This window comes from Rhea pennata, chromosome 1, assembly GCF_028389875.1.
Source record: "Rhea pennata isolate bPtePen1 chromosome 1, bPtePen1.pri, whole genome shotgun sequence".
Lineage (NCBI taxonomy): Eukaryota > Metazoa > Chordata > Aves > Rheiformes > Rheidae > Rhea > Rhea pennata.
This window is the reverse complement of record NC_084663.1, coordinates 73254950-73278623: the sequence shown is the minus strand read 5'-3', so window position 1 is coordinate 73278623 and position 23674 is coordinate 73254950. Positions and strand designations below refer to the sequence as shown.

At 39.9% G+C, this 23674-nt stretch overlaps 1 protein-coding gene across 19 annotated transcripts in view; it reads right to left on the bottom strand.

Annotated features, from left to right (window-relative positions):
* Positions 1-2023: 2023 nt before the first annotated feature.
* Positions 2024-23674, bottom strand: part of SOX5 (SRY-box transcription factor 5) — a 650623-nt gene continuing 628972 nt past the window's right edge. For all 19 annotated transcript variants that reach the window (XM_062591596.1, XM_062591577.1, XM_062591562.1 and 16 more), the window contains 4 exons: positions 17057-17165; positions 15961-16134; positions 9187-9403; positions 2024-5825 (listed from right to left, as the gene is read on the bottom strand). In XM_062591596.1, the coding sequence (XP_062447580.1) occupies positions 5522-5825; positions 9187-9403; positions 15961-16134; positions 17057-17165 (804 nt within the window). In that variant the 3' untranslated portion in view covers positions 2024-5521. The remainder of the gene's footprint in view (positions 5826-9186; positions 9404-15960; positions 16135-17056; positions 17166-23674) is intronic.

Here is a 23674-nt window from a genome sequence, read left to right as displayed (position 1 = left end):
AACCTTTGCTGCAAGAAGTGGCAAACAGAACACAGAGAGGTAAAGAACACATTTGCTGTTTTATTGGTGCCTTGCAGGGCAATAATACTGAAAAAGGGGGAATGCAAAAGAAACAAAAAAACAAGAAACGAAAAACGAAAACGAAAAACCCAGGATGGTGGCAACCCACGTTGTATTTTTTTAAAGAGTACATCAACTCCTGGTTTTTTTTTATTTATTGTGGCATGAATGATAACATAAAACCAAAACATGAAAATATACAACTTATATTACACTATGTGTTATGAACAAAATATAAATCTATAACTCTATGTTATATTTACATAATTATTTCTTTTATTAAATTTCAAGTGAGATGGTAGGTTGCACATACTTTGTTTTAAGCTCCAGGCATTTGATTGTCTCTATTTCTTTTCTATTATCATTTCACTTGTAAAATCCAAAATGTTAGAAGGAGTAAGAGCTTTAGAGCCAATGGAGCTATATAAATACTGTTTCAGCAAACCAGTGACAAAAACACTGGGGAGTAGAGAAATCAGTCAGTAGAAAAAACAAACTTGACATGTTCTTCAATCTGGGAAACTGACAAGTTAAGATAAAGTTGAAAAAATGTAAATATAAACCAAGCTAAACATCCAGCCCATGCCCTGTGAATTGAGGATACACTTGAATCCACATCTAGTGAATTACACACATTTCTTTGCAAAATTGAAGATATGATTCTGTCAGGAAGTGGGCAGACAAAAGTACTTCCTAGCTGATAAATCATGCCCTTAGACGTACAAGATATTACATAGTTGCCATTCTTTCTAGCAGATGAATTCTTGCTAAGTAAGGTCTACGTTTCCACGGAGTATAATTATTTTTGATGTTACAAACGTGATGTCAGAGGCTTCTTCGGGGACAATAACAGCTCATCTCTTTGGATTAAAAAGCTCTGAAAATGTGCTGTAAAAAGGTTAAAGACAATTTACTTTCTAAAAAATGATTTAATTAAAGAGAGAGTCTACTGCAGTAACCAAATCTTTGAAATAATGTCTTCGAAGAAAGAGTTTCTTCCATATGCATTCGTAATAAGAGGATTTGGTTACAAAACTAATTAAATGCTATAATAATAGCTAGTGTTCTTTTCTGGGGGCCTGATTAATATAGCGGAACGGTTAAATAAAGATGTTAAATGCACTTAAAAATCCTATTTTACTAATATAAGGCATGAATAAATTGAAAAAGGATATACTCTGTGTTATTTAATTGAGCTTAGAAGCAAGTGCCTCGGTTTTTCTTTCTTTCTATCTCTTTCTTTCTTTCCCCCTTCTCCCCAGCGCCGGCATCGTTCTCTTGCGAGCGCCCGAGACGCACCGCTGGGAGAAGCCCCGCGGGTTTTGGAGGAAGCCGGCCCACCGCGGCTCTCACGAGACCGTCCTCGCTCGCCCGGCTCCCGGGAGAGAGGGGAAGGAGGCCCCACGGCGGCACGAGGGCCCTGATCCGCTCTGAGGTTAATACAATCCTAATCTCGTCTAACCTGGTTTTTCTACATGCTCCAGGGCGCAGAGCCCAGGGAAAAAAAGAAACAAGACAAGAAGATCTTTTTTTTTCTTTTTCTTTTTTTTTTTTTTTTTTTATGCATATATGTTTTGCTTTGTTTTTTTTTAAGGAAATTAAAGAGGGACAAACAGGGCCACATTTTCAAATCTGGTCTTCTACTCATAAGGGCGCTCATACCTTGACCCAACAAAATATTAGTGTAAGTATTCTGCTGGTTTGGGACCCCAGAGCTGGGGTTTTTTTACTTTTTCCTTTTTTTTGTTTTTTTTCTTTTAACGTTGCTGCATCAGCTTCAACGTCCAAGCGCAGGAAGCGGATACGGATAGTTTGCTAAAGCTGCCCCTCGGCCCGGGCCGGCCCCACGGCGAGGCTCTCGCGCGCAGTCTCTCCGACAGGCTTTGCGTACCTAAGGAAACCCGCGGTCCTCCGAGCCCCCGGCGCGGCGGCCGCGGCGAGCTCGGCCCCGCGGCCCCCCGCGCCGGCGGCGCCCCTCCGCCGCGCGGGCCGAACCTGCCCCCCGCCACGGGGCTCCCCGGGGTGGAGGTTCGGCCCCCGCTGGAGTCCAAAAGCCATGTTTTCCCCCCTTCCTTCGCCTTCGGCACGGCCGGCTTTCCAGCCCCGGGGTCTACGGTTCGCTCCAATGACACCTGCCTCTGCGGCACCTACCTGGAGCTAAAACAAAGTATCCCGGTAGCCCAAAGTTACATAATTAAACCAGAGAGTCTCTATAGCACGGTGGAAATCAAGCATCCAGCAAATGTGAGGTGAACCCACAAGAGTCAGAAGTTATTTGTTCACAAAGACAGGGAACAAATTGAAAAGTAAAAAAAAAAAAAGAAAAAGAAAAAGATAAAGAAAAAAGGAGCAAATATCTGTTTTCACATTGTACATAATAAAGATATAAAAACAATTGTCTATTTTTTTTCCTTCTTATCCAAACAGAGTGCTTCAGAAAAATTGGCTCTAGATGACTAGTGTAATTAAATAACTAAAATGAGTGATGAGAGAGCATAAGTTAATTAAGATTGAAAACAACACTCCCATTAATTCACTCCATCATAATAAACATCAGAAGTTGACATGGCTGGGGCCAAAATTAAAATAAAAGAAAGAGGAATGGTGTGAGCAGAAGAAGAAGCGATTTGTTTTCATATGTATATATATATTTATATATATATAAAAAGGCAAGGTGGGGAGGGGTATCCATTTTAAATAGCCTAACAGCTTCATTTGCTGCACTGCCAAATTAGAACAGAATAAAATAAAGTTAAAAAAGGAGGGGGTATAAAATAAATTATACATAATTTACTAATCTGGGAACAGCTGACCATTATTATTATTATTATTATTATTACCATTACAACACTAGCAAGAAGAGGCAGTTCAACTGAAAAAAAAATACAGTCATAAAATACAAACAAAAAGGACCCTCTCTGACATGGAGGATATGATCAGCTACTCCAAGCATAACTCCAGAGCAAATCTTCTGAGAGAGAGAAAATAGAAAAGAAGTTTTGAGGCAGAGGTGGAAATTAATAAGGGAAAAGGGAAAACGGAAGGGAGAAAAAGAAGATGTTGCAGGGTAACTATCACACGTCCGAACCGCTCACCGGAGTATTGTCCTAACTCTTCCATGGCATCTGCTTGTTTGCTTTGCACAAGGTCTGCGGAGGCCAAGTTACACTTCAAGCGGCATTTCAGGAGGCAAAGCCGGACCCCCCTCGCCCGGCTTCCCAGTCTCTCCTGCTACCATTCCCTTCCCTCCCGCACCTGGATTTAACCACGCTCTGAATCTGCCTGGCTAAGGGATCGTTTGCAAAATCTGGGTTGCCGAATGCTGAACACCTCAGTTTTGGTAACCCCTTGGGCTGGGATCTCGCTGACACTGACGTGCACAGGGCTTTCTCTTAGGAGTTCAAGTGACAAGAGGTAGCCACGAGCCTCTCCCTAGGAGCCAGGATTTACCAGTGACCATGACGAACATTGCGGTGGCATCTTCAGTTAGAAAACGGACGCAGAGGAAGGCTTTTCTGCCTGTAAGACCGTGATTGTTTCCTTCCCAGGACCAAGAGGAGACACTGGATAGCTGCTGTTTGAAACTGGAGGTAGCCTTTTCGGTCGGTCGGCTGGTTTAGATCTATCGCTTCTGCCTTGCTACATGAAACTGGGCACTTTCTTGCTAGAGGAAGAGCAGAGTGAGGAAATGAAAAGAGACTCTCTGACTCACGTGTATTTACTTTCTTTTCTCTGAAATAACGCGTAACAGTCAGTTACCTTACTGAAAATACAGCGGCTAACTTCTGCTTAGGACTACACTTGTGTAAATCCACTATCCTCATCCTGGTTGCTGTTGCCCAAGGAAGGCAAAAATTACGTAAGCAAGATATCTGAACACTGAAAACATTAATTTTAGCCTAGGAGAACAATCTTTTGCTCGTGTGAGCAACAGCTAGGGAAAGCCAGCACCTCGAAGGGCTGAGTTCTTGCATGCTCACTTTGGATAGAGAAATCTCTTCCTAGCTATTAGCCTGCCTTCCTCCACAAATATCCCACTGATAAAAAATAGACCTTTGCAAGTGCAAAGGCAAAAGCTGCCTGTAAAACAACTTTGCCTTTTGAATCGGACATCAGTATTGAGCAAACCTGTGGGCATAAATTCATTAAAACTGAACATCATGGTAACGTAATTACACTCAGCAAGGTGTTAACATTTCCAATTTCCCTGTCCTGCACTGAACAAACCATATTTTGGACAATCTTTTTCTATATTTTACATGCTTCCACTTGAAGTGTATATTAAAAGCAAAGGCTCCTTACAGACCAAGTCATTTAGAGGGTGCGGGATTTCATTCTGGAACATGCTTTTTGCTCACAATTGCCCAATATTATTCTTATTAGTACCATAAACATGCACACATGAAAATCCAAGATCATAAAATATTTTTTCTCTAAATTTCTTAAGTCTCTCTCTCTCTCTCTCTCTCTTTTTCACCTGAGAACGGCACCTACAGTTTCCTTTAAAAAGCAAAACCAAAGCCAAAAATATATGTCTAATCTCACCAGCTGCTGGTATATCAGGTTCTTCTAGGGATTGTCTAAGATACAACACTGTCCTAAGTTAAGACAGAGCAGGAAGCAAAACCAAAACAAAAGGAAACAACAACAAAAAAAAAAAAGAAGAGACCAACCAAGAAAAACAAATTGGACTAGCTCATCACTTTAGTACAAATTTGGCACTTGCTCAAAGACTCAGTATGGTGTGCAACTGATGAAGAGAAGTCCTCTCTTGAAAGGAAATAATTGCTTGTTGGGGTTAACAGAAACAGACTCCCCAATTCCTTCCTTGCCAGACACACGCACATGCATACACACACACGCACACACACATACTTCTGACCCAGATTTGCCGGGGAGGAGGAGGAGGACGGGGAGGAGGAGACAGAGGGGGTAAAAGGAATTTTATCTTTTTTCTTTCCTGTCAGGTGCATTACCAAAAAAAAAAAAAAAATTATTTCTCTTTAAACTGTAGCACAAAACAACAAAACACATTCACAAGCCACTTGTTGGCACTGTGTACCTGAGTGAGAATTTCTAGAACATTGTAGAACAAACAGCCATAAAGTTTATTTGAAAAAAAAAATAATAATAATAAAAGGTCGACGGGTAAGACTTCAGTGCTTGGGTATAGCAGCTGAATTACTGGCATTATTTTACCCATAGCTTATTTCATTCGGTTGTTGTCGTCGTCGTTGTCTTTGTTTCCTTTCTTCTGAGCCTTTTTTTTTTTTTCTGATGCAGGCTGATGTCTATTAGTCAGCTGATGTCCCAACTAGTTAAGACTAACAGTTAAAGTAACAGTCAGTGTATGAGAAAGTTAATGTGCTTGGCCACTGGCAAGGATAAACCAGATGGGGCTTTATTTATTTTTTTCGTTTCTCCTTGAAGTCCTGGAGGTCATGTGACATGTGGACCCTGATCAGTTGGCTTGCCCCGCAATGTGATTTTCACTGTCACTGCCATAGTCCACATCAGGGTCATCCTCTTCCTCATCGTATTCGTCATAGATTTCTCCGTTGACGTCATCGGTCTGCATCTCTTCCTTGATATGAGGCTCCTCGCCTTTGATGCCGTAAGTGCTCTGGATGACGGGCATGCCGGGCTCCGGGCTGCTGGAGACGCTCGAGTGCTCGGAGGGCAGGTGTGGGGAAGGCATTCCTGCCATGGCGATGGCTCCTGGGTAAACTACGCCCGCTGTGGCAATGGGAATCTGTGCTTGTTGCCTGCCAGGGAAGAAAAGGAAAAGGGCATTTGAATATAAAACAAGGAGTAAAGGGAGGGCCAGTAAGACAGCACTTTGCAAGTCCGCAGCGTACACTCTTGGCCAGGCTGAGGGAGTTCCTGGATGGCTCGCACAAGACAACCCTTATACCAATACTCCAGCCTTGCCAACGGATACTCTTGAAACAAACATGAAGCCTGAACCAACTTCACTGATGTCTCTGTAAACATCTGTATCTGTCCCTGAACTACACAGTTGCAGCTCATCTACCTGCGATGTAAACTTGTTTTCTGGGTAAACGGTGCATCCCCTGAGCTGCCAGCTACAGATGAACATCCTTTCAACTGTGGTCCAACTTAACAAACCTTCCTCTGAAACAATCACATGCTGCTGGCAGGGCTAGAAACAGAAGTGACACATTGCCAGTAGGGGAGAGGAGGAGGTGAGGGCAGGGTAGTTTGCACAGGGATAGGAAAGTGCTGGAGGAAAGTACCAGTGGATCAGGAGCACACAAAGCTGCCCCTCTCTGAAGGGGCAATGTTTACTCCATATCATTCAGAGACCTCGCCATTACTAGAAAGAGGAATAGGGGGCTTCTTGGGGATGACAGCGGTTTGTAGGATGATCACTAAGGGCCTCCCACCGTACATTGATCGTTCCACAGAGAGTGGCACTTGTGAAAAGCAGAACCTTTCAAGAAGGGTGGATAAGACTGGGAAAAGCCAGACTTAAAACAGAAGCACACATTATTTAAAAATAAATAAAAAGCATGAGCATTTGAAAAAATCCTCTATAGGATGCCTTTTAGTAGTACCTAAGCCTTGGAAACCTGTCTGCAGTAATGGAAGAAGAATTATGCCAGGCCACAGAAATTCCTTTTGCATCAAGAACACTAGTTGTGTTATATCAGTGTTTGTTTCCCTGAGAAGCGTCAGGGTCCCAACAAGCCCAGAGGTTTAATATTCATGCTCCTTTTGTTTCCTTACTGCATGAAGTAATTCCATTGCAGTAATACTCTTCAGTACATGCTGCACATTGTAATGTCATCAGCGGTGTGTCCATCTGCACTGAAAAGCCTTGCCACAGGAGACAGGGCAGAGTCTCCTGAGATGAACATACTTAATTAAGAATGAAACCCTCCCCTGTTCCACTGCCTGGCTGTGCCCTGACTATACAGTAAGCCTTACATACTACAGTGATCCTCAAAGACTTTCCAGTGCCAAAGAGCTTTACATTTGTTTGGAACTGCTGGCTGTATTTTCGGATACTTCCTGCCTGCCATCCAAAGGAGGCCTCTGGACCTACAGTCATTATTTCCTTGTTTCTGAAACAAGTATAAGCTGTCTCAGCTGAAGATACAGCTCTTAAAGTAGGCAGCCAACCTAATTTGCATTTTATTCTTAATTCAGTGGGAAGGCTTTGTTTTCGGGAGTCAGCATTTCTGTAACCAGGATTCAGTACACTTAAATTGCTTTTAATATTTAACAATAGGAATACTTTGCACTTAAATGGCGCATTTCAGAGTGCTTTTCAAACATTCAATAATTTAAGAATAGTATTTTTCCATGTCCATAGGACGTCCACTCCAGAGGATCTCAAAGCAGTTCTCAGCTACTGGAATTTTAGGGTTCCCAGTGGTCTAGTGAGATGAGATTACTATATCACCACCAAAGAAAAGGATGCTAAGACAGAAAAGCATAAAGCACAAGAATTTCCAAAAATTCTGAAGCCTTCCCTTTGTGCTGCTTTCAGACAGGTTTTTAGAATGTCTCAGCAGCTGGCATAGTGAGAGCTCTTGAAAACCCAATCCCTTATTTTGGTGCTCGAGCAGGAGCTGCATTTTTGTTTAGAAGTTTAGCTCTGAATGACCTGTGCAGGGTGAAGCAGTAGATGGGGAACTAAAACCAGGAATGGAACTACAGAGCTGGGACTCCCAGCATCAAACACTGACCCCACTGCAGTCATCGCCCGTTTTGCCAGTAACTTCTACGAAGAATTCACCCCAGGTTCTGTGCTCTAATGTCCCAGGGCAAATTATCTCCAGAAGTGTCTTGATTTCAATGTCAGCCTTGCTTGGAAAGCTAAATAATACCCAGAGTGTTACAAGGTTAATTTTTTTCCCATGAGGAAGTATGCATGTTAACCAGATAAGCAGTGTTCTGGGGGCTCTGTAGCCACCTATTCTTTTCCAGAAAGCCCCCCTCCTCTTTTTTTTAATCTCTTGATGCCAAATGTTGGCTGACTTCCCTGTGTTTGTTTCAATGCTTACCATTGGGATCACCGGACTTGCCAGCGCCACAGGGTTAAGCAGCTCAAATTTCTCTGCTGAGCTGCTTATTATAACAACGCACATTGTAGCTGTTTAAAACACAGTCTGATGACACTTAGCAGTTTCTGGACAGATATTCTCTCCTTTATTGCTACTTCCAGCCCTTAACTAAAGAGACGTGCCACTCAGTTCGGTTAATATTAAAATGATTCCAAATTCAGCCTGAGTCAAAAGAGAAAATTCCATCTTTTCTGAGGCTGACTTTGTTGCTGTTTTGCTTTTTTTAAGGTCAGTGTGTAGTTTTTAATTTTCTGGAGTAAATACAAAAACGCTATAGAATAGTTAATTACTTCTGATTCTTTTGATCTGCAGTAACCAAAACCAAGGGCTATTTGCAGAAAGAAACTACATGTGATTTTTCTAGGCAGATTTTAATCTGATCACATAAAGCTCATCTATTAGCTGTTTATCTGAACAGCCATCTTGAAATTTGTACTCAACACAAAGCATTTAGCTTACTGAATTGGAAGACACTCCCTGGCATGACTAATGCATCACGATGAACATTAGGAGACAATGTCATGCCTGATATGAGTTAACCGAGCCAAACTCATATCCCAGCTTAAGTTCAACATGTTCAGCAGTCTTTTTGCAGAGCACTTGCCACAGATCGTGCTGAATATAAGCTATTATTTTTGGCTTTTGGACCTACAGGCACCACCACAGATCCGTTTGGAAATACTCTCTGAGGTCCCATAATAAATAATACTTAGAAGACTTTATCAGAAGATCAGAAGACTTACATTTCACTGGAAAATTTCAAAGATTTTTTTTTGTTTGTTTGTTTGTTTTGCATTATCAGAGTGGAAATGAGAAAGGTGGCTGAAGTTGTAAGATGAGTAAATAGCATAACCAAGAAAAAATCCCAAACTGCATAACTTTCTCCTGGAACACATTGTTTTAAAGTGTATTCCATTAGCAATATATAATGTTCTTGCCCATAAAATACAATGTTTACCCCAGTGAATTAAGAATTCTCCCCGAGCAGAACAATTTTTGCTGAAATGAATAGTAATTTTTAAAAATCCCATACCCAACATTAAAATACTGCCTCATCTCCTGGCGTCTGTTGCGCATGATAGCCTTGTACTCGCCAATGCGCAATTTTTTGCCATCTACAAGGCAGGTACGCTTCGGCCTTGGCTTATATTTGTAGTCTGGGTATTTCTCCAGGTGCTGTTTGCTGAGTCGGGCCTGTTCCTCATAGTATGGCTGCTTCTCTAGGTTTGTCATAGCTTTCCAGCGAGATCCTGTCACAAAAAAGAATGAGAAATGAGATTCTACTCATCTACAAGCACTAAAAGAAGGGGAAACAAGTAGGTCACTCAGAACAAAATACCTACAGTCGTATCGCTTTGGGCTGTTAATCAGTCAGAGCTTTTAGACAAGAGTCAGGTCTTGTTCGTACTTCGCTGGTAAACCTCTTGAGTACGGCCATGTGGCACAGAAAGATGATACTGGAAGTTCTGAGTCAATAGTTTATTGAAACTTACCTACATTATGATGTCTTCCAGGTGAGAAATAAAACCAATGAGCAATCCTCGACACTTTTTAGAAAACCAGGTAGCATATTTTAGTGGGCTGGCCAAAGACCCATTAGATGCACAGAGCCTGCTCTGCTAAGTCCCCCTACACTTTCCTTTGGCCATAGGCTTGTTTCCACATCCTGTTCCAGAGCAGGCAGCGCTTCTATGGGCTGTGTCCTAAACACTGTGCTCCACCAAGGCTGGATTAAGGCGTAAACCCTGTTCATATCTACAGCTTAATCTTTCCTGACAAATAATGTATCCTGCTAGCTGCCACGTTCGTGAAAAGCAGAATATGAACTGATCATAAATGCTATGCTGCTGGGTACACAAGCCTGCAAAGACCCTGAAGCAATGCCTCTAACAGCTATAAACTATCCCATATGTCTCAGTGGGGTGTTAACTCCAAGCCCCAGTCCTGATGAACACTGCCAGCTCCAGCCTAACAAAGAACTCAGTATGTGTCGTGAAGGGAAAAGCACTGGGATACTGGCACACCTCTCCATGGAGCTGCACTGCGGCTTGATCGCTGCTGGCTTCCTCTCCGACATGCCGCCTGTGTTAATGTGGGTATTTGAGCTAGGGAAATAATGAGGACTTTATTTTTTTTTAAATAAATCGCCTGAAATTCACAAACTAATATTGCTTAGAGGACATACTATGGGAGCAGAAAGTAAAATTTCTTGAATCAGTTATCCTATCTTATTTTTCCATGAACTTCAGAAGAGCTTCAGGGTAAGATACATTTCAAATAGCAGGAATGGTCCAAGCCCAGAAGAAAGACTTGATTGGAAAAAGGTCCATTTTCCAATTGGTAAAGAGTTTGAATAATTTCTCAGTTTAATGGGTTCATAATGTCATATGTCATACTTAACTTTTTCTTGTTCTTTTTTTTTTTTTTTTTTTTGGGGGGGGGGGGGGGGGGTTATTCATACTGTACTTTGCTCACACTATTAGCCAGACTGCTTTTAGCTCACTGTGCCCCTAAGACTCTCAATACAGAGAGTACAGTTACCCACTCCTGGGAAAGCAAATAGTTCAGTTCCTTCTAAAAAGGCCTCTTCTAATTATTGATATCATTTTTCCCAGTGCTTCTTGAAGCTTTATTCCAAGCTGCAGTTGTAGCTTCCGGAATGAAAGGCTAACAGGCTGGTACTGAATACAGACCCAGCCTGACCTCACACCTACAGATAATTGATTTGAAAGTAATCACGTCTTTACGCTGGAGAGGAGCAATGGACATCCCTTTCTTTGTAAACATTACTGAGGAGTTAAACAGCTAGTTTTTCAGGCCGTGTTTACAACGTATAATATGCAGAGATCCTTCAGTTGGGACTGGAATGGGAAAGAGGTTAACCATATTGTTACCAGCTTAGGTGCAGCACCGTATTAGTGTGACTATACTGTTTGTATGCTTGAACTAAAATTCCTGCGTGACACTTCATGAGTTCTACAGCCTTTGTAGCCAGTCTGGAGCTAGCACAGGCTAGCTGTGCTAGGCCTCTGACATGGTACTGTTTTACATAGAGCAGAAAAGCCCCCCGTGTACACAAGTCAGCAGCTTTGTCTCCCGCAGAGAAATCATTCCATGCTTTTTCTGGGACGGGAAGTGACTAGAAAAAGTGACACCCATTTTCCACACGTGGTACCTCCTCAAATTTAGGCTAAATGACATGGTGACAAACATGCGGAGACTGCCAAAACACTGAACACCTCCTAATGTTGGTTTAGTGAGTAAGATGAATCAGATAGGGCCCACACGGAACAATGGTAAGAAGTCAGGGTAAAGCTTATGCAGTTATATGGGAAGATGCCCAGATGTAGGTCTACTTTCAAATTCTACCTCTTAGCCACTGGCACACAAGCCTTTTAGCATATGAAAAAAATCATAAAAGTTTGTCTAAATCTAAAGTCTTCTAACCACAAACATGCTGTAGTTCCAGTGGCTTAAAGAAACAGTTCCAATCCCATATCTTGCTGATGAAACAGTTTCTATTTATGAGTAATAAAGTTGAAAAGCTCACAGACTTTAAGTAAATCTTGACAATTGCTTTACATACTGTGAGGGGACTTGCAATGCAGGAACTGAGTAATAGTCAGATGTATTTTCAGATGGATAGTCAGGCAGAAAGATAAAAATTCAAATCAGCATTGCAAAATTGTTGTGTAAATGTTCTACTCCAGCCCAATTCCTCTGTCACTGTGCTAGCTCACTAGTCTCTCTCCTACAGCCAGATATGGGCAGGCAGATCCTTACCTCCTTATCTGAAAGGGTCAGTAAACAGTGTGTGAAGTTAACTATATATGTAAGTCTTTTCAGGATGAGGGCCATAAAAATCAAAATTTCAATGCACAGTATTTGTACATAGTTACACATATGAATATTTATATATAAATGTAATGTCATGCATTATGTTTTTTCCTTGCTAAGCTGCAAACTCAATGCAACAAAAATCATGGCAGTTTCACCTCTCTTCCTAGCAAATTTTTAACGGTTGCCTCCTGCAGTGATACCTCCCATTACTATGACTTTATTGTTTTTACAAAATATACAAAATATAATTTACTAGTATGTTTTGAAGTATCATAAATAATTAAACAAAGTATGCCGTCAAATAAATTTTGAAAAAGGACACATTTTGTGATGATAAACCCTTGATTTTTTCATTTTACTGCTTTCACTTACTTTCTTACTAATATGCAAAAACCAACAAGCTTTCTGACTGGTATTATTATGAATGTTTGAAGAGTATGTAATTCTGATCCTTGAATTTCCAACCACAGAAAAGCTAAGGGAAGTTAGGGCACATATGCTGGTTCGGCCTCTGATTGCATAGGTATGAATGGGTATCATCAATCAACATACTAAAACTGGTTAAAAATATCATGTGCTTGAACAAAATATATTTGTGACAGCTTTATGTGACAGTACTCTGTATGTTTATAAATACACGCATACACAGGCATGGATACCTATGCACAGTGCTAAGCTCAAGCCCCCAAAAAGATGTGATTTAAGAGTCTTGAAATTTTTTTCTTTTTAAGGGAAGATTTACACCCTTTGAGTGCTTTCTGCTCACCATCTGTGTTTTAAAGCTTTGAGTGGGTCAAGTCTGCAAGGCTTTTCTCCTTAACTATGAAAGCAAGCACCAGCTCCCTTCCATATGCACCTATATAAAGTTCGGCAGAAATCTCATACAAATCTCCCTGACCTGGTAGCTGAAGCATTTAGAAAAATATCGGATATCCTGATACAACTGTAAGACTCAACGACACCAAGCACACCTCTTATCCCCAAAATGAGCAAAGGCAGTTAGAGCTGTGCCCCAAGGAGCTTTTATGATGACTGTGAGGAGAGCTGCAGAGGACCAGCCATCTGCAGATGTGATCATAGTACAAGACCAGCACCCACATAAGCACCCATCAGTGCGCACACGTTTGTGCACTGGCCCACAAATATGTGCACTAGGTAAGGTTAGGAGCTCTATTTATAGTTAATTTTAAGTCAAATTTCTGTGATAAGACTTTTCAACTGTTTATAATATTGCCTGACTTTTACTAACTTTTAGTCTATTAGGCTTACATTTTTCAGTCTTGAGCGTCTGAATCAGGCTGATTTTGTGTTGAAAAATACACACAAACACACATACATACAATGTATAAGTATATGTATATGTGCATATATATGTATTCACATGCACATAAACATCTCCAAGAAAATTTTGGAAGGCTATATCTAACTTTATCTTTTCCTAATCTTCTTACGTGTATTTTCCCTGAAATAAATTTACAAAAATATCTAAACAATGCATTATTAAATTGAAAGGGTCCAGCAGACCCTTTTTAGCACTTTTTTTCTAACAATTTACTAAAAAAAAATCATCATCCACAAGTTTAAGTTGCAATGAACAGATGGATGACAAACGTATGCGCAGATGAATTTAGTGACAAATCCATGTATCTAATTTTTATGCTCAAAACATAACACCACAGTGTCAAACATAATCCCTAGAGAATTCTAATGCTGGGAAGGACATCTCCTCTCATTTTACTGTAAAAATGACCCTTGATCAGTGACAACTCCAGTTAAGCTACTTTCAGTGATAACGAGCTTTCTGACCTCAATGTGTAGCAGTACTGCTTAAAAAAAAAAGAAAAAAGAAAAAAAAAGAAAAGGTAAGGAAATATTGTGGCGCTCTAATAAAGAGATCCTAATACCTGGCTGAGCTGCAAGTTTCTAGTTGCTCACCCTATGCCAGTTAACAGGGAGCTCCCTGCTGACTTCAAAAGATTGGCCTTTTGCAATTGAGGGAAGACCTTTATAACGTTTCTGTCAAGAAAGAAGACATCAGGGCATCCCTCTCTATTGCAGAGGAGGAATAAAAAAATTAAATGTGATGCTGGAAAGAAATAGAAACATATCTTTCTGCTTTCAAATTGCTTTCAAACCCTGCTTTTCCCCATATCTGGCAGCAAAACAGTAGAGTTTGGAGTCAGCTCTACTGTCTGTCACCTCAACAGGATCTGTAATGAATTTGCACATTTTACTCCAACTACTGTATATCTAATCAGAAAAAGATGTCCCCATATCTCCCTGATCTAGCGCCAAATAGTAAAAGGTGATTCCTTATGTTAACAATTTCAGCAGAATGGCTTATTAAAACCAGATTTTAGGGTATTATAAAATGCTTAGAAGCCCTTTAAAATGTCAACCAGGATCCCCAGAGACCGCGTAAAATGTCAGCCCAGCTCAAGCGCCTGTTTTAAGCAGAATGAATTAGCAGCGTGCTGTCGGAGGTTGTTATCCAAAACAATCAGTTAAGAGGGAAAACATCAAGCTCTCTTTGTACTTTCTATATGAAAAGGGCCATTCACAGTGATCTGATAGATTTCTGAAGCTGATTATTTAAAAACAGGCTTAATCAGCCCTACTCTCCATTTAGCAACAGACCAAAACTATTACTGCCCTGTCCTCAGACTAATCACATCATACACCTGTAACCAGTATAATCCCTTTTAACCAGTATAAGGTTATTTTACCATCACCATAACCAATTTAGCCGTCTAATCCTGTTCCTATAACTAATCTAATCATCTCGTACCACCCTTTTAATCATCGCTTAATATCATCACATCTGCCATCCATAGCCAATACATTCTGCCTCTTAGACCAATTTAACCTCATTTCTACTTGCCCCCCACTAACTTTTCATAATGTCACTCTAATCAAGCTAAACCTCAAGCCTCTGACCAGTCTAAACTCAGCAAATTTACCAGCCTTGTAACCAGTTAATGCTGCCATTATAATCAAGCTACAGTTCTCAAGTTTTCTGCATAACCCATCAGATCTGCAGCCCAGGTAAACATGTTTCCTGTTTAAACTTTTGCCCATGGCCTGATGAATGCTTATGGTCTGTAACACAGACTTAATCAGTAAAAATGCAACATCTCAGATATAGTCACAGATTTTTTTTTTTTTTTAACTTCCCAGAAGGGTAATTCATTGGCCTGAGCACTACTCACTTACTCACCTTCTATATCATTCAGCATGTCACAGAGGAAAAACTTAGGAAAGAATGTGTTCCTGGGAATTTGAGTAAGTAGTAAAAAAGTTGGAGGACTACTGCATGTAAATTAGCAGATGATGTTCATGACAAGTATATATAGCTTGGGACGTGCAGAGTAGAGGATATGGAAATCAGTTCTGATGTTTCTATTCTGATTTCAGGAGTCTTTTTTGAATATTTAGAATAAAAGCAGCTTGTGATAGAGATCACATATTAAAGGGAAAATTAATATAACAGGAACATAATAAAAATCATTTAAAACTGTCAAGTGTATAAAATAAAAGGATGTATTTTAGGATCCTTCCCTTATGGCTATTGGTCTGAACAGAAAGTGCTATGGTATAAATTAAATACTGCGCTGAGCTACCATACAGAATCTAGTTAGATGAAATATGTGGGCAAATATATGAGAGTCATTTTCTGCTGGTTCAGCAGCCTAATGAAATGGACTGGTTTGATCTATTCAGTTAACATTTTCGCACCAAAACCACCACCTCACTCTAATTACAAGAGTACTTCGGGTTATGGTTAATGTAATGTATACCACTAGGCAGCACGGTGGAAGCTTATACTGCTGCTGTCCTTGATGCAGTCATTTAGTAACTAGGTAGATGACCTAAAGATAGTAGTTCTATTTGATGTCAGGTGTTCAGTTCTATTCAATCAAAAGTGCCAAGTTTTGTTACAGAAAGAACAGTGCTCCGTGATTCTTACCTAGTATCTTGCTGATATTGGAGTTGTGCATGTCAGGGAAGGCTTGAAGGATCTTCCTTCGTTCATCTTTAGCCCACACCATGAATGCATTCATTGGACGCTTGATATGGGGCTCATTACTACCACGCCCTCTGGATTCCCGATAGATTCGAGATTCTGAAACTCCTGCACTTCCTAAAAAGAGAGGGAAAATCATTTCCAAGTTGTTTCATTCTATAGCTTCCACTGCCATCAGCAAGCTACATCAGATGCAGCAGATCCAATGAGTCAGTATTCACAATGAGTTAATGGTGTTTCTTCTTTTATTTGAAGCAGTAGGTAAACACCACATATTTTGTACATTATGTCTAATTTTTAGTTACTCTATTGATTCAGTATCACATGGTATAAACAGACTTGACGAAGAGTCCCAATTGTTTTTTCAATACAAAGAATTAAACAGCTTTCCTAAAATATCCTTTACTGCTTTATAACCTAAAATAACTCTCATCAATGTTGATTTTCTTCCTTTCTTGCTGGCCATACTATGTTACTTATTTTCTGCCTCTTTTTGTGACAGAAATGGTGTGTGATATACAGCAACATCAGGAGTCTCTTCTTAAGCAAGTCTCTAACTAGCAAATGAACATTTACACATCTGTCTATTTCTGTGCTTACAAAAAAAATTTAAGTGTTGCTCCACAACAACACAAGAAATGGCAGAGAAAGAAAAGAACATTAGGCTTACTTCATCAAATCCAAACAAGTACCCACAGACGTACAATGTACATCATCCAGGGGTGATCAGCTCTGTAATTCATGGACTCTCTGTGTGATCTCATTTATGCCATATCTATGCCTCCTTCATTCCCTTTTACCATCAGAAATACATTCTTGGCCCAGTCTTGACAAATGGAGTATACAGGAGAAAAGGCTAAACATCACCTCCAGACTTAAACCACCACATGATGAATCATTTTTTCCTGCCTTGTTTTGAAGCCTCTTACTACTACCCCCTCTTTCCCCTCACACACCTCCAAAGCACTTGTATTCTCTTCCAGAGTCTGATGATATGTACACATAAAAATGGAAATAAGGGTAAGCAATTCATACTGACCGTCAGAATCTCCACTCATGTTGAAATCCATCATTGCGTGGCTAAACTTCCCGTCTTCACTCTGTTTTACTGCCAATTGCTGAGTCAAGGTCTCCAGTGTTGTTTTGTCCTGTACGGGGAAGATGACAGGATTTTATATGTAAAATCATTAAGTACTGTAACCACAAAGTTCATAGGTAATTTAGAAGATTGACAGGGAAGATGGATAACAATTAATTCAGAACACTTTACTGAGCCAGGTATTTAAGAACAAACAACATTTTTTTCTGGAAAGGATATAGTTGCATTCTCTACGATGCCCTTTTTAAAATGTGCTTATTAGCTAGCGATGAGCAACCTTTAGTGTTGAAAAGATTGGTTTAGTTAAGCACGATAAAATTGGATGTGCATCTGAAGAATACTTGAACTCTCTGTGTCCCTGGGTTTGCTAAGCTGCACTGGAAATTTAGACGATACATGCTCTTTTGCAATGTATTTATTGTTCTACTATTTTTGGCCCAAAATCAAAAGTCCAAAGACACAGGCAATTTTGCTTTTTTTTCTTTTCAAGGCAGTATTTTATGAAGCAGCCTATAGGAAAAAACACTTTTAGATCAAACTTCTGCAGGCCTCAGGAAAGGGTCAGCCTGAACTAAGCATAAGCTTTGTGCGGTGGTTTGTGTTCTTGCCCAGCCTTACTAACACCCCGTCCGTCATTCACATACTCAGAACTATCTGTGAACCCTGGATTGCAACAGGATAGTGCATGCTGCCAATTAATCTGTCAGGCTGCAGTGGTGTTGAAAGACATTGCCAGAACAACATGCCAGGGCAATTAATTCCAATGTTCTCCTCAAAACACCTCACCTCCTTCTGAATTGTTTAACTTTACAAATACAAAGGTGTTCCATTTTCCAACTGTTTTTGTTTTCCCTATGCACATTACTCATAAACATCCTATCTTCCTGACAATCATATGTTTAAAAACAAATCTTTCCGGAAAGCAATACTAACATTTCAAAATGTTAGGCATTGTGCCTTTTGCAAAGCTAAGAAAATGACATGATACTGAATTATCATAAAGTGGCTTCAGTTTAAAAAATCTTTTTGAGCTTCTTCCTGAAAGAAATATTGCTGTTTTGTTGATCTGATCCATTCCTGATAACTGTAAAAGATCAACAAGTTAAAAAACCTTCAGATTTCACATGGCAACTAGAGACTTTACAACTATTTTATGTAGCCTAATACTGTCACTAGGTTGTATTACAGAAGAAAACAGAAAAGCGAACAAGAGAACAGAGAAATGCTTCCTCAATGTGATGTTCTGCATCTGCAGTTCAAAGAATAGTTCAAATTCATAGAACTCATTTCACAAAGCTCTTCTTGCAATATTTAGAAATAAGGCTAATCTGCTCAACTTTGTGCACTCACACAATTCAGAGACCATCAGGTTAACTTTCTTTCTTTGCACATTCTTTTTCATTGTGGTTCACATTTGCATTCCATGAGCTCTGTCTATAACCAGACGTATCACCACTGAAACAGTGAAAGTCAGATTATCCTCTTGGTATTTTCAGGTAAATCACATGCAGCACAGTCAGCCTATCACAAACAAGAGGATTTCTATAACATTTCCAGGCAAAACAGACCCAGATAGCTTGAAGATGCTTCGGATAAGAACCTGAACTTTTCAGGCATTTAGCTCCATCAAACTCTTTAACGTATGCTCTCATTTCCAAAGTAACCTGTGAGCAGTCCAAAAGTCAGAAACTGCTTGACTTCTTATCTCCTCCATAGTACAGATCTGATCTCAGACCCACAATGCAAGTCAACAGTTTTTCCTTAAAAAAACCCTAACTATTTACCATCGACTTCACAAAGGTAAGAGTTCAAAATTTTTAGGTCAGCAGCCAATCAAAAATGTTGCCACTAACCTAAAATGTAAGAGAATATACTTGTTTGATTTATGATAGAGGAGAGGAGTTATTCTTTTGCAGATATTTCTTGAATCATGTATAAACTTCTTAGAGAAACAGAGCTGAGAGTGCAAAGGGCACAGGCTTAACAGCTTTTTCTTTATGCAGTAAATGCAGCTGTTGAAGGTGGAGGCAGTTACATTCAGAATCACATCTTACCAATAGGATCTGATTGAGACTTAAGGTCAATGAATACGCCGGCATGCTGTCTGCAAGGTACGCGGTTGGTACAGCTCGTTTATCAGAGTTTGACTTTACAAGCCTACAGATGCTCTGCTACTATCCATCTTATCAGAGGTTTTGCATTTTGAGGAACAGTCACATTAGACGAAGCAAGAGAGTGAAGGCATGATCGAAGAGGGCACAAGAAGCAATGCCAGAAACATGCTGAGATTGCGAGCTGCACTGCTCAGTGCTATGGTATGGAGCTGGCTCTCTAGACACTTGAAACATGAGTAATCTGAGAGTCCATACTTTCAGCAAGGTGCCAATTTACTTCCTGCTTCTTAAATATACAAAATAATGAAATAATTCAGTCAATAACTATTGGGACTACACAGTGAGACTATAAGGTAGAAGTTTGAAAGAATTTCTGAAGGATGTTGCTCTTAGAACAGAGGATGTTAAAGCAGCCTGCTTCACTTTTCTGTGTAAATTCAGACTCAGACAAATGAAAGGCCTGCTCTTTCCTAAAGCTTCTCTGCAATGGTATTAAGAAAACAGAAACAGAACAGAGACACTCACATGCTATGATAATGGGCAAGATATAAAAGCCAGACTATTTAAGCAGTGCTCTAATTTCCAGTCCTACACTCTTACTATTAAATACACTGCTGCTGATTTTCTCCAAACCTGACATAGAAATGCTTTTAAAATTACAGAATATTTGAAAAGAGTTAGGCAAAAAAAAAAAAGAAAAAAGAAAAGAAAAAAAAGAAAGAAAGAAAGAAAAAAGAAAAAGAAGGAAAGAAAGAAAAAGATTCTTGCAGCATTCCTATACTGTTTTGCTTAAAAGAGAAGAGCTGATGGGTTACAGCATGCCATTTGATGGAAGCAACTCTCTCACATCTTTCAATTTATGGAGAAAGTATTTATGGAAGCTTCAAAGAAACAAAGAAAAAACACATTTCCTCCTCCGACCCCAAATTAACTTGCGACATGCTGACAATGCTAGGCCAGCCTCCTCACACACAACCTATTTAATAACTTCAGACAGATATACACAATGGGTTCAAGTTTATACAAAAAGAGGATCTATTTGTCCTCATTATCTTAATTTGGTTGCAGATTACATGTTCTGCAAACTGTCACCACTCCTTTGTGGTGGAGTAGTGGTGTAAACAGTAGCAGGCTGTGTTACTATCTAGTGATAGCAGATGGACCACATGTAGGTTGAGTGCAGCAGCAAACTTATAATAAAGCAGTTGTTATACAGCATTAGAACTGAGGAAGCGGTAGCACATTCCTGCACACCGTGTTGGATCCTGCCTTAAACTTATGATTACATCAAGCTCTATGTGTGTCTAGCGGGCATAGAAAGAAATGGGGAAGAGAGTTCAGGTGATGAAATCCAAAAACCAAGAAGGAAATAAGCAGTGTGATGATCCCTACTTTTTAGCTTTGCCCCAAACTCTAAAGCTAAAAATGCTGTTCATCACAAGAGCAATGCATGAATGGCATCAAATACAGCCTTGAACCAATAGTGCTGGGGCTCTGGAAAGAACAGGCCAGCCTGGTCCAGACCCAGGGAAGCAGAGTAAAGGCTTTCTTGTGAGACTTATTAAAAATTAGATTGCATAAAGCAGAGAAAACAGACAGTAAGGAACACTTCTGTTCTTGCAGGAGAAGGAACTCTTGCTGAAGAGGAAGTGATTCTGTTTCTTTTAAATTTCTGAATTTTGGATCTGTCCCCAGAAGACTGAATAGACATCTTATAAACATCTTTCTCTTCTTTAACCTCCGAGTCTATGAAGAATTTAGGCAGAGTTTGAGGCAAACTGTCCTAATGGGCATTTCTATTAGACTATAGAAGAGTGAGATCCCTGTTGTCTGGATTATTTAAAAGTTTAATAGGCAAAACAGAGAAGATAATACCGTAGAGCACAATCCTACAATATCCCAGTTGTTCAAAGAATAACTAGACAGGTCTCATCAACAGTCATAATGTGATGAAAAGTTTCAAAAACTTTACTAATCAAAGAAAGTACCTGTTGGAGAAGATTGATTTGTAGCAGAGCTCTTAGCAATCTTCTAATTGTAAGAACAAAGAAAATACACATACACGCACATACAGAATGTGTCACGCAGAAAATACATAAATATGTATGTATATATATAAAAATATAAATGACTAAGCACTGCAAGTCAGACTCAGTTTTGTGGTCAGCTACAAAAGTTACTTGGCTCTTTGTCATGGATAGATGTCATAGTTTAACAAAACATTGATCTAAAAATGATGAGAACTTGGTTGCAGTCTCTTTCATAGAAGAAACATAAAACAAGAAGAGTCAAAACATATGTAGAACAGCCTGATAATCTTTGCCAGAACTCCTCCCCCTACTATACAAACGTGAATAAAAACCTTGGAAGGCTTGAGAAATAGAGACATTCGGATATATCTCCCGAATCCCTTTTCCCCTCACTGCCCCTGCCACGTGTGGGACCTTGGTACCGAGGCTCAGCGTGCACCTGAGAACAGGGCAGGCCTCCATGCCTGAAGGACTCCATAATGCTTTCCGACCACTACGAATGCTGGGCATATGGCAGTGGATCCTTCCTCCCCCTCTTTGAGACATCCTTTTGGCTGGGCTATCTGGCAAACACTGACAGCGCTCTGAACTCAGTTAGAATTACATTTTGGCAAGAGTTGTTTTTCCGATTGCATAATTCAAGGTTAGCAGTTTTAATGAAGCTGTCCACTCTTCATTTTTCTGCTCCCCTAGCCCTGCCCCCCATCTCCCCTGATATGAATACTTTTCATCTAAGTTTGATGCCCGCAGAGATACAGCCAGTCCAGAATACCAGTGTAGGAGTGTTCAGGCACATCACATTGCTGTTTTTCTTACTCCAAGTGAATGAAAGGCCAGTCTAAAAAATGCATTTGTAGGGTTACTGGTTCGAACCAAACACTGGTATATATGGACTGCAAGGAGAAACTTGCTCATCAGTTCTTGCACCTAAGAATTATGAATACACTAATGGACAGAATGCCTGCTATCTCTATTCTCTTTAGTGTCCAAATCTAAAACAAAACAGACAGTTTGCCTGTCACTGCCTGTTTTACAATGTCCCTTTTTTCCCTGCAAGTTCAGTTTGTCCAGGTATTTACCATTCTGCTTTGTGGGAAGAATTCACATGTCTAGCCTCTAAAGGCTATTTTCAACAAGACTGAGTTTTGAGAAGCTAGATTGTTGAGTAGGGCCTGTGGCACCATCTCACGTGGTCTGTAGTGCTGAGTCAGAAGCCTTCTTTCAGCAAGTGCCAATAAATAACAAAAATTCAGACACACAATGTGGTCAAAATGCACAAAAAGGAAAGTAATAGGCAAATGACCTGCTAGACCATGATCCTTCAATGAAAATTCACTTCTATTTACTACAGAAAATAAACATTTTTACTTATCAGACATACTGGTGGTGCCAGGTATTATGCATTCGACATTAAGGTATTTTTCTTAGCTTCCAAAAAAGGTGAAGACTCTTATCCTACATCTGAGTGAAGACTTTTTAAAACGAATCTTTCTGTGCAATTCCTCTGCCTCTAGTGATATTAAACATCACAATAGTTTGTGCTACAAGATTTTCTTCTGTGGAAGATGAGGTAGGCAGGCATTATATATGACAGAGGAGCTGGTAGAACTTACAGGAGCCGCTGGCAATATTGACAGCTGTGCCCAGAAGTTTGTCCGTGATCAGTTATTTGCAGGCCAGGCTCTAATTCTCCATATTAATGCCACGGCCTTTAAAATATATGCTGTACGCACTGTTTATGTTACAGTCCAGATCATGTCAAACCTGTAACTGCTGTAAGAGAACTTTTGGGAAGGACCTTCTATTTAGTTATAGGCTTTTATGTACAACAAATCACACAAAGTGTTTTACATTCATTAGTGAATATAGCCATATTATTTCACATAGAAAAGCAGTCTTACTACCCTTGTTTACCAGACGGGAAACTGAGGCATAGATTAAGTGACTTGTCAGAGGTCCCATAGCAAGTCTGGTATTTTTAGGAACTGAAATTAGCACTCCTGAATCTCATCTCAAAATTAGAACCTCAAGCTCACCACTCATAAATGAGTGTGGAATTGGGATTCTTCTTGATGACGCATGTTACCAGGGAAGGCAAAATCAAACAAAAATAAAAGCAGTTATAGATCCACCATTACAATAGACCTTGCCTAAGTAACGCTTGCAGGGCTGTAAAACTCATAAAAAGCACATGCATGAAATGATAAAATAGAGTGAGACTTTTAAATGTTGACTCAATAATTGTTAAACCCCTTCTGGCTGCACAATTTTATAGTCTTCTACTGTACTAATGAAAAGGGAAGAAACAACAAAGACGGGTTTTAGCCTTCCAATTATATAAACTCTGTGGACCACCAAAGAAGATGAAAGATTATTTGTAATGTTACAGCAATTTATCATTTGGGAGATTTTTT